The 14,727-nt window shown below is 39.2% G+C and overlaps 1 protein-coding gene across 3 annotated transcripts in view; it reads right to left on the bottom strand.

The window, feature by feature from the left end:
* Nucleotides 1–1,278: 1,278 nt before the first annotated feature.
* LOC142109019 (uncharacterized) overlaps nt 1,279–14,727 on the bottom strand; it is a 64,518-nt gene continuing 51,069 nt past the window's right edge. For 2 of the 3 annotated variants that reach the window (XM_075193010.1, XM_075193011.1), the window contains 3 exons: nt 8,173–8,299; nt 6,906–7,016; nt 1,279–6,245 (listed from right to left, as the gene is read on the bottom strand). In XM_075193010.1, coding sequence (XP_075049111.1) covers nt 5,317–6,245; nt 6,906–7,016; nt 8,173–8,299 — 1,167 coding nt within the window. In that variant the 3' untranslated portion in view covers nt 1,279–5,316. Of the gene's footprint in view, nt 6,246–6,905; nt 7,017–8,172; nt 8,342–14,727 lie in introns of all 3 variants that reach the window. The other variant, XM_075193009.1, reaches the window with a different exon arrangement.

Here is a 14,727-nt window from a genome sequence, read left to right as displayed (position 1 = left end):
AACCTTTTTAAGACCTTAAGTATCTTGATTTGACTAGAATGCATGAGTATCATGCACGTGTTAACTTGTGTGTGTGTGTATATATATATATATATATATTTACACATACACATAGGGACATCATGATGTCCCTGAGGGAAGTACTATGCTGAAACTTTGGAATGGATTAAATACACCCTTTTGATACAAACTACAATTTGTCTGAACTCCTTGAGTGCCGCCTCACTTGGAATCTATTTATTGTACTATCCATACAATTGAAGTACCGATGAAGGCAACAGGGTAATGTACACATGCTATCTATGAGCACCTGACTACTGTTGTCATTTTAGGATTCAGTATGCATGAATGCTAATTTGCCACTTTAATGCCGGTAGCAATGCCTGTCACAGGAGAGTGACTAACCAGATTCAGCTAACAGTAATTGTAGTGTTAAATGAGCAGCTGTCAAACTTTGTTTTTAATATTAGGTTGGCTAGATCAAGCCTTTATGGAGGTTTGACAAATCCAAAATGGTTTTGGGTGGGCTTGACAAATCTACATTATGGACAGATTTACCATTTAAATTTGGTTCCACAAATGGCCAAAAGTATCTCTAGATCAGGCATAACTCACTCCCAAGAGTGAAAACATAACCACGGTTATTAGGTCAGGCCCAATAAATATAAATAGCATTGTTCAAGGGCTGTATAGATATAAATGTTGCAAATGCACAGGCATAGATTTATGTATTATCATATCAAATGAAAATATACAAATCTGCCGGAAAGATAATATTGTCCGAAGGTGCATTTCTCTATTAAATTTACCGTTTTACCTTGAAACAAAAACTCATATCTTCTTGTATACAAAAATTTTATCAAAAATGGGCGCTGATAGATATCCAAAAAGCTGCCAAAGATATACAAGAAAGCTCACTTACTTTCAATGGTAACGTAGATAGATGTATTAATATAGCTCACAGCGCTAATCGGATATTACACACATGAGATCATCAGAGTCACAGTAAAATTGGATCACTGTAACAAACACAATACAATACATAGAACAGTACTGTTTCATCAAATATATAATGTATAAATATATAATGTCCCAAGGGTATTCCTTTAACAAAGTGTAGTGATTAATATGGCCAGAATGTTATAAACCACGTGCGGGGGTCCCCGCAGGGGATCTGCTTACAAGAATGATTCTTTCACAAGGCATATCAATAGATCTTTGAAAGGTCCTCCTCTGTTAACCATTCCACCGATGGAAACATGAAGTCAAAATAAAAGATCATAGTATAGTTCCATTTATTAAATGGTACATCAATACAATTAAAAGCATAAAAATAGAAGTGGTGTCCTTCTATCAGCGTACCATCAGACATAAATTGCAAGCACATAAACAATGCATGAAGGTGGCATTACCCGGGTCCACTCCTCCACTGTAGTATGTAGCAGTCTTAGCTGATGGTAGATGGTTGCCCTTAGGTCATCCGACACGTTTCGAGTCACACCGGACTCTTTTTCAAGGTGATCCCATAGGGCAAAATCGATAATGTTATATACTCGTTGTACCCGATCACGTGCGTCTCCGCACGAATCGGCATCACTGAAAACATCACATGACCGCTCTTAATGTCAAGCAACTTTCGGTCTGAGTCCACATCGAGGCTTGAGTTGTGCGCGTACTGCACATGTGTAAAGATGTTCATACGAGGAAATGAAATCTACATCGAGGCTTGAATTGTATGCGTATTGCACATGCGCAGTGTTGTTAATTCAGGGATATGGCATCCGGGGTTTTTCAAATATTACGAGGCAAAGAAAAAGAGAAATAGAATACAAGATACATCATTATAACTCAATATACATATAAGCCTACATATACATCTAGATGTCCCAAATAAAGATGCATATTTAAATTTCATAGATCCACATATAAAATCATATATCCTTATATAGTATATCAATAAATATATACGTAATCCATCCAATACACAGCACTAATATCTACATTCAAAAGGTGAAGGATATTGAATATAATTGTCAATTACATATTCAAAGTCAAGCTGCATTAAGTCACAGATCATAAGAACCATTTGAGCTCAAAATCTGCATTGAGCCCGCCAGGTTTTAGGGTTTTTAAACTGTAGATCCACCGCATTTCTGCTTGTGCTAACTTCTGGAGGGTGTTTCCATATCTCCAGTGGGGTAGAATCCGTTCTATACCCCAAAAGTTAACTATCTTTCGGATTGCATTGGTGGACCTGTCTAAAATGCTCAGAGTGTGCGTTTCCAAACCTTTTTTAATATTATTTACATGCTCCCTTAACCTAGTTTTAAGTGGTCTATTCGTTCTACCAATATACAGAAGATCACAAGTGCATTTAATAGCATACACTACATTGATCATGTGGCATGTAATAAACTGCTGTATACGGTAAGTGTGATCTGAAACGTCAAAAGTCTCTAGTTTCATACAATCTATCGGTGTGTTGCTACACATAATGCAGCTACCACATCTATAGAAACCAATGCTCTTAATGTAGAATGGAGATAGATACATCAAAGGTTACACTTCTAACGATTTTGTCCTTAATACAAGGTGCCTTTCTGTAAATGAATGAAGGTGTATCCGGGAGATCTTTTCCTATCACAGGATCATTCTTTGAAATTGACCAATGTTTACAGAAGATCTTTTCAATTTGTTTATGAGCCATGTTATACTGAGATGTAAAGGCCCATTCATGCTTCCCTTGCTTCTTTTTCTGTAAAGCATTACTACATTGAATCTCTAAATCATTTCTTTCCCATAGATGTACTTGTTCTTCCGCTCGATTCAATAGTTCATCACCATAACCTTTAGATTTAAAACTTTCTTTCAACTCCTCTATTTGCTCTACCAAAACACAACCTTCAGTACAATTCCTCTTAAGGCGCTTCATTTACCCTTACGGTATATTGGAGAGACAATTTTTGTGGTGATAACTTTCAAAGCGAACATAGCTTGGTCTGTCTGTGGTTTCCTAAATGTTTTAGTATGTATAACATTCTCTTTAATGTATACTGTTATATCTAAAAAATTTACAGTTTCACTATTACAATCAAATGTTAGCTCTACATGAGATGGATTGGAATTCAGATGAAGACAAAAATCTCTTAATGATTGCTCAGGGCCATCCCATATAAAGATGTTGTCTATAAAACGAACCCATAGCACCAGATTCGCCCCAAAGCCACACAAACCCCTCACCCAATTCTCCTCCCATAGGGCCATAAAGAGGTTCGCATAGCTGGGGGCGAATCTGGTGCCCATAGCAGTACCTATGCATTGAATATAATATTCATCTTTGAATTGAAAATAATTATTCGTCAAGATAAATGTGATGGATTCAATAATGAACTCTTTGAGTCCTTCTGTCATGTCTATGGTATTTAAAAAATGTGAAATTGCTTGAATTCCCTGATCATGTCTAATGATCGTGTACAACGCACGGACATCAGCGGTCACTGGAGTGTAACTAGATTTCCATTCAATCTGAGAAAGCCTGTCCAAGAAATCTTTGGTATCCTTCAAATAAGCCGGAGTTTTTTGTACCAGAGGTTGCAAGTATCCATCTATAATTTCTGACAAATTTGAAGTAACAGAACCTGTGCCGGCAATAATAGGTCGGCCTGGTGGATCTTGGGTGTTTTTATGGACCTTCGGTAATACATAGATGACAGGAATTGTAATGTCATCCAACTTAATGAAATCATACAGCTCCTGATCTATTGTTCCCATATTTAGATACTTATCAAGCAGCAAACCCATTTTCTTTTGAATATTACTTGTAGGGTCGCTCTTAAGTTTCTTATGTCTCTCCTTCATCAAGTTGTCTTAAAATTTCTCCCTCGTATTTACTCCTGTCCATAACAACCCCACCTCCCTTATTGGCGGGATTTTAAAATTATGTCTTTATTTTCTCTCAGGTTCTGTAAAGCTTTCCTTTCTTTATAATTCAAATTCCATTGTTTCTTATATTTACAACCTTCAGTAATACCTTCGATTTCATCTTGGACCATCTTACTAAAAGTTTCTATAAAACCTCCTTTTATATGTTGGGGAAAAAAACTCGATCCTTTCTTGGATTTCCTATATGGAGTGTTTGTTGATTGACTAGATCTATCGAGGTCTTTATTCTTGTTCATACTGAAGAATTTTTTAACTGTTAATTTCTTTATAAATTTTTGTACATCTATAAAAATGTTAAAGGAATTTGGATGATAAGAGGGAGCAAACTTGAGCCCTTTGTTTAATACAGCCAACTCTTCCTCTGATAATTCCTTTGAACTCAAATTGTAGATAGAAAATAGCACTATCATCTTGTTCTCATTTTTTTCACTGTTTAAAACTGGGTGCATATTAGCACTAACTCTTTTCCTATGAAAAGTCCGATTCTGACCTCCTTTTGCCCCTTTTAGAATTTTTAGCACATTCAGACAATGATTGATTTTTGGTTTACAGAGGAGGACCTTTCAAAGATCTATTGATATGCCTTGTGAAAGAATCATTCTTGTAAGCAGATCCCCTGCGGGGACCCCCTCACGTGGTTTATAACATTCTGGCCGTATTAATCACTACCCTTTGTTAAAGGAATACCCTTGGGACATTATATATTTATACATTATATATTTGATGAAACAGTACTGTTCTATGTATTGTATTGTGTTTGTTACAGTGATCCAATTTTACTGTGACTCTGATGATCTCATGTGTGTAATATCCGATTAGCGCTGTGAGCTATACTAATACATCTATCTACCATATCTTCTTGTGTCTTATTTCTGCAGGTTGGAGCATGGAACAGCAATGTAATCTACAATATGCATGTTTCACAATTTGGATTCATAAGCACACTATCTACCTCTACAAATCATCCTTAATGTGTTTGCACCTACACAGATTCTGACAAATTTCCATACTGGTATTCCCCTTCAAGTTCGTTGCACTTAGGCACAATCCAAAATAAGGACATTTTTAAAGCTACTAATAGGTTAAATAGTGATTGTAATATGATGTAGATCAGTAACACATTCTACCTCACCATATTAGCCTTGTCAAACTTTATACTTAAGACAACAATGGACAGTTCTCAATTTCTAACAAGGCCATAAATATAACTATTTTAGACATAATTTTTTATACCAAGACAATGATAAATATACAATATCAGTTTTTTAAAGCGAAAACTGTAGACCAATGCAGTTTCTGGAACAATTAAGACAGCTAAATGCTAAAAGTGTTGTCCTATTCCATAAAGAAACCTTAATTAATGTGTACAAGATGTCACAAAATTCGGTTTGCTGGAGTTCTCATGTGAATGGTCTGATGTCTAACCAAATGTGAACTTCGAGAGAAAGATTTCCCACATTCTGCGCAAGTGAAAGGTCTCTCGCCTGTGTGGACCTTTTGGTGCCTCACTAAATGTGAGCTGTGGCCAAAACACTTCCCACATTCTGTGCAGAGATATGGCTTCTCCCCAGTGTGAACTCTCTGGTGTATGATAAGATTTGAGCTACTAATAAATCTTTTGCCACAGTCGCTGCAGACATATGGCCTCTCTCCTGTGTGGACTCTTTGATGCATGACCAGGTATGAGCCGCTAATAAAGCTTTTCAGGCACACTTTACAGGTATGAGGCTTTTCTCCTGTATGTGTCCTTTTATGTACAATAAGACTAGCATTCTGAGTAAAGCTCTTGCCACACTCTTTACACATATATGATTTAGGTTCAGCCTGAATCCTTTTTTCTGTGATTGTGTCTGTGCTAAATGTTATGTTATGCCTTCTATGTCTGAGCAAGGTGCCAACAGGTTCCCCTGTTTGGACTCCTTGATGTCTAGTGGAAATAAAGCTTTGATCGTGTTTTATAATAGAGTTTCTTTCTTCAGGATGGGTTCTTTGATGTATACAAAAAAGTGACTGCTCATTAAGGCAGTCTCCACATTCGCTGCATGTGTATACTTTACTCTGACTCTCTAGAGTCTCTGTCAAATCAATCTGCTCCTCGTTGGAAGGTTTATCTTCTGTATTTTCTGGACTCACTCTTTCACTGGACATGGACTCTTCAGGTGAGCTACTTGTATACCTTCCCTGTTTCCTGCGCCGCCTTGGTGGAGGTCTATAGGCTTCTGAATGAAGATCATGTGAAATCTGTCCTTCTCCAGCTGTCTGGTGGGAAGAGAGGCACCCATCCTCTTTACTTAAAGAGACACCTTATTCAAATAAACATGAAGAAAAGTTAAGTATGTTGTTATCACTTTATGACACTTCTTTGAAAGAACACCTTGTAGTCAGTAGATATACTGTAAAGGAGTTAATGGATATACAGTAGAGTGAAACAGTAGGACTTACCCAGCAGTCTGTTGGGACACCAATGAATCACTACACTCCTTAGGATTGTCACTGCAGATTCTTTGTTGAACCAAGCTGCAGTTTGAACTACAGTAGATGTGACTCCATTCTTGTGGACTAGTGTCCATATACAGAGGGTATGGATGACAAATAGTAGTTTAAACTGCAGTATTCTGTGCTTGCTACCCGCAGCATAATGCATTAAGAAAACAGGTTCAGGAGTACAAAGCTCGCTTGTTATACCAACCTGTTTATTTACTTTGCACCTTGACATTTGTGGTCCAGATTTATACATGCATGTTTGTTCTGCATTACCCAAATTAGAACGCAAACTTCTTATGTGTCTATTGCATTTGATTAATTTCACTGTAAAGTAAATACTGTATATTTGGAAATATGGTATTATGTAAACAAACATATACATACAGTCTGCTTTACTGCTCATACAATGAAAAACATATGCTCATATATTAATAAAATATGCCAAGATGACTTTTCATATTAAATCAACTTGTACATACCCGAGGAGTGTAGATGTCTTTTTCTCCTGTGTGTGTATAAGTTACTGCTCACACACAGCTCTTCTCCTCGACGAACCTTGGGTACAGTCTCTGGCTTCACATACAGGTAACCTAGTAATCGATTACATGTAATTTAACACTAGCACTTTTAAACATTTATGATTAATAATTATATACCCCTTAACCTTAGGTGACTTAAATTTGTATGTGTTGTAATATTGCTATTAAAATAGGTTTTAATGTGTAATAGTAATGTAAGTTATTGCCATTCCCTTGTGACTGGTTACATCATTGCGTTCTGATTGTAACAATATAATATCAGAAGTTGATGGATATTGTTCATTGGGATGAAATATAGCATAGTTGCCTACTCTCCCGGAATGTTCGGGAGACTCCCGAATTTCTGGGAGTCCGAACGGACTCCCGGGAGATCAAGGCAACTTCCTGGTTCCTAATCGACCACTACAGTTAAATGGTAGGGGCGGGGCTTAGGATGTGAATCTTACGTTGTCGTGGCCCCGCCCCCTGCTGTAATTGGCCGGAAGATGTCATTGATGTTTTTGGGGTGGGGCCAAATGACGTGACCCGTCGGGCCCCCGCCCCCAACACGCCCATATCACCCTGATCTCCCAGAGGAGTCCTTGCCAATTTTGGCAAGTATGAAATATACGTCCAAAAGTGTAACGTAAGAGAAAACAAAGACACCCAGAAGCTCCACCTCTTGATTTTTTTTCGGGATAAATGCAGCTTTACAAACAAAGTTATTCCTTGAACAAGTGCTAGTAACTAAAGTTGGAGTATTTAGATTTGGCGCTTGTCATGATCGACTAAGTGCTTTTCAAACGACCTATTGATACCGATCTCACCATACTGCTTTGCACTATAATGGAATGAGCAGCGTTAATGCAGCATGATACAGTGGGCCCTCTGTGCAACAATTGCGTATGAAGAAATGAGCTTCATCTGTAGAATACTTGTTGATGCGTGTGTTTTGGGGGTTTTGATATAGAGGGACTTGGTGCACAATGGCCTTTAGAAATTAAAGCTAAGAGTGATAAGGGCCGACTAGCACTAGAAAACAATAAAATTGTTTAGACAGTTTCTGTAAATAAAATACCAATTTAATTGCATGTAGAACAATCTACTGAAAAACGTACTTGTAACTACATCAAAATAGTGGGTGCAGTACAGTTTTATATCCACCAATGCCTGACTTGTTTAGCACTGAAAGAGTACCAACAGTATAAACTGACAGGCTCTCTCTTACCCACTAAGTTTGGGCGCTGGTGAATTTTCATCTCTAGATTCTTATTACGTTCTCTTTGCCGATCTTCTAAAGAATGCAATTCTTCCACAGAGAAACAGACAGTTGCCTCATCAGGTTTTGTGATTTCCTGAAAAGTGGATAACATCATATATATAATGCCATAGTGTAGCTGTAGAAAAAAACAAAACAAATAATGATACCGCAATTTATTAATTCATGTCGCCTTTTTAAAATTCATCAATGGAATTATAAATGTTATAGGATTGTGAATTTGTCTTTGCATGTAAAGGTCACAGTTCTTCAGAACTTAACCAAGCAGAGAGCTTCGAATGAACACAACGATCAATGCAGATATTGCCACAACAATGTCTGGACAGCCCACAAGCCATAATATCAGTGTCATGGAAACATGTGCAAGGAACCTCTACCATGCTCTAAAATATATATATATATATATGTGTGTCTGTGTGTGTGTGATATATATATATATATATATATATATATATATATATATATATATATATATATACACAAAATTATGTGATTTTAGCAAAAAAAACAGGGATCCAAAACCAAAACACGCATGGCCGGTTTTGCCAAAACCAAAACACGGGGGTCAGTGAACATCTCATATATAAATATATATACACACAAGTTAACCCGTGCATGATACTCATGCATTCTAGTCAAATCAAGCTACTTAAGGTGTTAAAAAGGTTCTTGTCATGCATTTGGACCTAGCCCAGGCCTCCTCAGGGGAAGAGCGTTACTTCCCGACGCAAGCGGCCTTTTTAATGTGTGTTCATGAGGTAAAATTACCTCACGAAAATGAGTTTGACCCCTCAACTCGTAAATTTAGCCTTTACTACCCCTCCCACGGGGGGAAGGGGGTATGATGGAAGTTAACCGACTTGACTATTCTAATTTTTTTGTCAAATAATGTCAGTATACCAAATTTCAGGTCAATTGGATGAGCCCTTTCTGAGAAAATAGTTTTTTCCACACACACACACTAACGCATGCCTCTACACATGTGTGTTCATGAGGTAAAATTACCTCACGAAAATAAGTTTGAGCCCTACCAAATTTCAGCCCTTTTTGAATTTTTTTTCACACACACACTAAGAATTTAGTAGGTCAGTGTATAACTCTGCCCAGCAGGTGGCGCTGCAACTTGTTTTTTTTTTTTCACACACAGACGCCACTAAGCATTTATATTATATATATATATATATATATATATATATATATATATATATATATATATATATATATATATATATATCTTGAGATGCTCAGGCTCGGTTCCCAGAGGACCGAACACACCTGATCGCAATAGATCCGAGTACCGAGCCGCACTTGCTCAGTACGTTCGCATGTCCTCAGTATTGAAAACAAGGCAAAACGTCATTGTTACGTCGTCAGATCTTGCAAGTTTTGGAAACTTTAAGTACCGCCCTCCACGGCGATCCAGCACCATTTCATAGAGGGAAACAGAAGCGGTAGCACGGTTCTTGGCAGTCTCTAGTGCAGTTGGGCAGCGTCATAGGTAGAAAAGAAAGAAGAGTGGTAGCAGTGTTCTTCAAAGTCTCCAGTGACATTCAGGAGATCTCCATTGCTAATTGTCATTGCTGAAATACAAATAATAGGGCTGGCAGTCTTGGTCTTGTAAATCTGCAGTCACATTGTACTGTGTTATATAGGCAACACACAAAGAGGAGAGCTCCATTGCTAATTGTCATTGCTGAAATAGAAATAATAGAGCTGGCAGTCTTGGTCTTGTAAATCTGCAGTCACATTGTACTGTGTTATCAAAATGGATTCACAGCAGTACACAGAAGATCAGGAGCGCCAAGCAGCTGCTGGCACCAGTCATGATGATAGTAATCCCTCTACGTCATCTGCTAAAGCCTATGTTAAAGTGCATAGTATTTTTAAGTCAGGGAAACAAAAATGTAAAAAAAAACACCTTTTACCTTGGTCAAGAAAAAAAGACCTGTAATCAGGCAAAGTTATCTGCAGAAAAAAAATAAAATTGCCAACATGCCATTTTACACACACAGTGGCAAGAAAAGAATGAGGCCTTCGCCTTTCTCTATGAGTGCTAGTTCTGCAACTGTCACTGAGGCATCTTCTTGCAAGGTCAGTCATGTCCAAGCAAGACCTTGTCATTCTGACTCAAAAATTGGTGTCCAAATACTTTTATGTGTAAAAGGCCGAGCTGGAAGAAAACAGTAAGGCTTTAGAGCAATATGTATGTTCAGACGCAGAAATGAGACAAATCCCTGAGGAGAGTCTATCCACGAGTGCTATGTGTAAGCCTGACCTTTCTGATAATGTACCCATAAAGAAGGCCCATTTCAGCATTTCTGTAGATGTGTGCATGAACAGCCTGTGTGTAGCCGATGATACACAAATTGAGGATACCAATTTGGAATTGCAACAGGATGAGGGGGATATTTGTGTAGCTGACGAAGGCACTAATGAGAATGTTGATGAGAATGATGTTGTTTCTGTAAGTCCTGCACCAGTGGAAGGAGTTCTTGCACATGATAAGAAGAAGGCCATTGTCATACCTGGGCATAAGACCAAAAAATCCACCTCTTATGCATGGAATTATTTTTACCCAAATCCTGACATTTGTAGCGTTTGTAAAGCCACAGTCAGTAGAGGTATGCAACTTAACCATCTAGGAAACTCATCCATGTTACGCCATTTGAAGTGAGTTCATACAAAACTGTTGGGAAAATTGGAAAGTTATGCTTAAAACATAACAACAAGCAGTCCATCATCAACTAGGTCCCTTCTCTCAGCTAGATACCGACACCTGCAACCTACACCCACAACACCGTCCTCATCAATATCCTCAGTAACGATCAGAGTTAGTCCTGCATCCAAGTTGCTAAAGCTAGATGACTCCTCCACTATCCTGGATTCCTCAGAAGAATTCTTGAGCGTTAGTCCCACTGCTGCTGCTGGGGGTGAATCTTCATCCCAGAAGCAGACTACTAGTAATTTACAACAATTTACTGTTAAACAATCGTTTGCAAGAGGAAGCAAGAATGAAAGCTGTCACCCAGTTGCAAAGTATTAGATCTGCGTCCAATATCCACTATTGATGCAGCCGGTTTTAGACAGTTACTTGAGGTCTTGTGTCCCCATTACCAAATTCCATCACGACACCATTTTACTAGAAAAGCTATTCCTCACCTCTACCAGAAGGTTCGCAAAAATGTAATTATTGGGCTACAAAATGCCATTCTACCCACTGTACACTTAACCACAGATATGTGGACAAGCGGAACTGGGCAAACTAAACATTATATGACTGTGACAGCCCACTGGGTTGGTGATTCGCCTTCACCAGCAGAACCAGCAGCAGCATGTACCCAAGTACGTCACATTTGTCAGAGGCAGGCTACTCTGTGTATCACCGGCTTCACTAAGAGGTATATAGCTGACAATCTGTTACAAAAACTAAGGGATGTCATTGCAACATGGCTTATCCCTTTTGGACTCCCTTCAGGATATGTCATTACTGATAACGCCACCAATATTGTGAGAGCATTACAGCTGGGTGAATTCCATCACATTCCCTGTTTTCCTCACACAATAAACTTGGTGGTGCAGAGCTTTTTAAAAGACGTGCAGGAGATGCTGTCTGTTGCCCGTAAAATATCTGGACATTTACGGCATTTTGCAACAGCATGTAGGAGATTGCAGCAGCTACAAGAACAATTTAAATTTTCCTGACACCAACTGAAGCAAGAGGTGATGACAAGGTGGAATTCCACTCTGTATATGCTTCTGCAGATGGAGGGACAGCGAAAAGCCATCCACGCTTACTCCACAAGCCATGACGTTGGGAAAGGAGGGGGAATGCATTTTACTCAAGCGCAGTGGAGAATATTTTCCGTGTTGTGCAAGGTGCTGAAACCATTTGAAGTAGTCACCTGTGAAGCGAGTTCAGACACTGCTAGCTTGAGTCAAGTGATTCCCTTAATTACACATTTGGAAAAGCATCTTGAGAAACTGAAGGAGGATATGAAACAAAGCAATTATGCTAAATATGTCGGACTTGCAGATTAAGCACTTTATTCGTTTCGTCAGGATCCAAGAGTTATCAAAATCTTGAAATCGGATCACTACATTTTGGCGACTGTGCTTGATCCTCGGATTAAGACCTATGTCTTCTCTTTGTTTCCAACTGACCCAGATCTGAAGAGATGCAAGGAGCTCCTGGTGAGCAAGATGACAGCTCAAGTGTTACGTGACAGGACCACGTCTCCTCCTTCAGTTTCTTAGTCAAATGCTGCTAGGAAAAAACTTTCCCTAGAGACCCATTGATGATTCAGATGACTCGGCACAACATATTGACATCTGGGGGTAAATGTATCAAGCTGAGAGTTTTCCGGCGGGTTTGAAAAACCAATCAGATTCTAGCTGTCATTTATTTAGGATTTCTACAAAATGATAGCTAGAATCTGATTGGTTGCTATAGGCAACATCTCCACTTTTCAAACCCGTCAGAAAACTCTCAGCTTGATACATTTACCCCCTGGTCTGGTCTAAAAGAATTTACCAAAAAATGTGACACTTTCGCCGTAACTCCACCTGATCCTACTATCAACATTCAAAGGATAGTGAAATATTTTCACGGCATAGAAATAGACACATCAGACAGTCCCTTTACATACTGGGAGGAAATAAAAGGGAATTTGGAGACCCATGTACCAACTCGCTTTGCACTGCCTGAGATGCCCACCGTCCAGTGTGTACTTGGAAAGAGTTTTCAGCACAGCCGGGAACCTTGTCAGCGATTGGCGTAGAAGTCTACTTCCTCAAAATGTGGAAAAGATGATGCTCATAAAAATGAACTTCAATTTCCATGAGGAAGTACTTTCCCACCAATTACATCAAAATACTGAGACTTCTGTAATGGTGGATTCGAGTGGTGATGAATTAATAATGTGTGAGGATGATGTACAAACTGACGAGGGTGAGGATGATAACAACAACATCTTGCATTAACAGCACTGTTACCTTAGCTACCTTAAGGCCATTGTTAGCTTGTTTTTGTTTTGTGGGGGCCCAAACAAACCAAGCACATCATCCTCAACAGTAGCATTCCTTGTCGCTGAAGTGCTTGGTTTGTTAAAGTGTGCGTGTCCTTTTTAAGATCCAACATAAGGGTGGGTGGGAGGGTCCAAGGACAATTCCATCTTGCACCACTCTTCCTTTCAGTTACCGCTGTGTGTCACTGTTACCTACATGTGCTATATACTGTTGTGTGCTTTGCAAAAATCTTAAACACCCATTGATGATACAGATGACTCAGCAGAACATTTTGACATCTGGGGGTAAATGTATCAAGGTCCGATTTTTTTCAACTTTTAAAATCGTGGTAAATCGCGGGTGATACAAATTTGCGAGATGTTTTAAACTGCGAATTTTACTCTGATCTTAAAAATCGCTGGTGATCTCTGGCGATTTGATGCAATGTCAAACACTCCCGTCTTTAGCTAACTCTCCTATGTTTCTTGCGTGATTACTAAACACATCACTGTTACACTGTCTATGGAGCCGGAGGTCCGGCAGCTGTTAAAAGTGTAAAAATAGATAAAAGTTTTAAAAAGAAAAAAAGTGTGGGGTCGCCCGGCCTGGTCACTATTAACCCTAGTGCTGCCAGGCTGGTGCTGGTTACGTGAAAATCGGGGGAAAAATTTGTGTGGGGTCTCCCCGATTTTCACATAACCAGCACTAGGCAAACCAGCCTGGGGTGGGTGGCACTATAGCAGGCGGACAAGCAGCAGGGGTCTCCCTGCCATAATGACCGACCAACCAACCCCAGGCTGTTCAGTGCTGGGCTGGATTCCCTAGAGAGTGGGGTTCGCCGAAAAAAATGAGCGGGCCCCCCTCCAGGGACACCCAGCCCAGTGCTGAAAGCATTAGGGCTCGTCCTACACCCCTGAGCGGTGAGTGTAGGGTAATAACGGCGAAAGTTAATGTAAAAAAAATAAACATACGCCATTTTGTTTCGTGGAACTACAAGTCCCAGCCAACCCGGGCTGCCATAAACAGTGTGGGCATGCTGATACTTGTATAACTACAAGCACCATCATACCCATGGCAGCCAGGGCATGCTGGCACTTGGAGAACCACAAGTGCCAACATGTCCTGACACCCATGGCTGGCTGAGACCTGTAGTTCCACAAAAAAAAACCCACCATTCCCGGTTTTAAACCACCAAATTTTAATAAAAATAATAAAACCCCCATTAAAAAACAATACACACCCTCATTCATACCACATAAATTTATTACAAATAAGAAAACCCCAAAATACTCACAAACCAGTTTTCTTCTTCTTTCGTCAGCAGCTTTTAATCCAAAAATGCTTGAAAACCATGTTCCAAATAAATTTGTAATTCCAACAGTCCAGGCTTGAACCATGTCCCAAATGACAGTGTGGGAAATCCCCATAGAATATAAATAGAACTCGCGGCTGGATTCTATTCAGTAGCGACGGTCTGCATGTACACTGTACAAGCAGAAG

The sequence above is a fragment of the Mixophyes fleayi genome, chromosome 12, assembly GCF_038048845.1.
Source record: "Mixophyes fleayi isolate aMixFle1 chromosome 12, aMixFle1.hap1, whole genome shotgun sequence".
Taxonomy (NCBI): Eukaryota; Metazoa; Chordata; class Amphibia; order Anura; family Limnodynastidae; genus Mixophyes; species Mixophyes fleayi.
The sequence above is the reverse complement of the archived record's forward strand: the minus strand, read 5'-3'. Positions and strand labels throughout refer to the sequence as shown.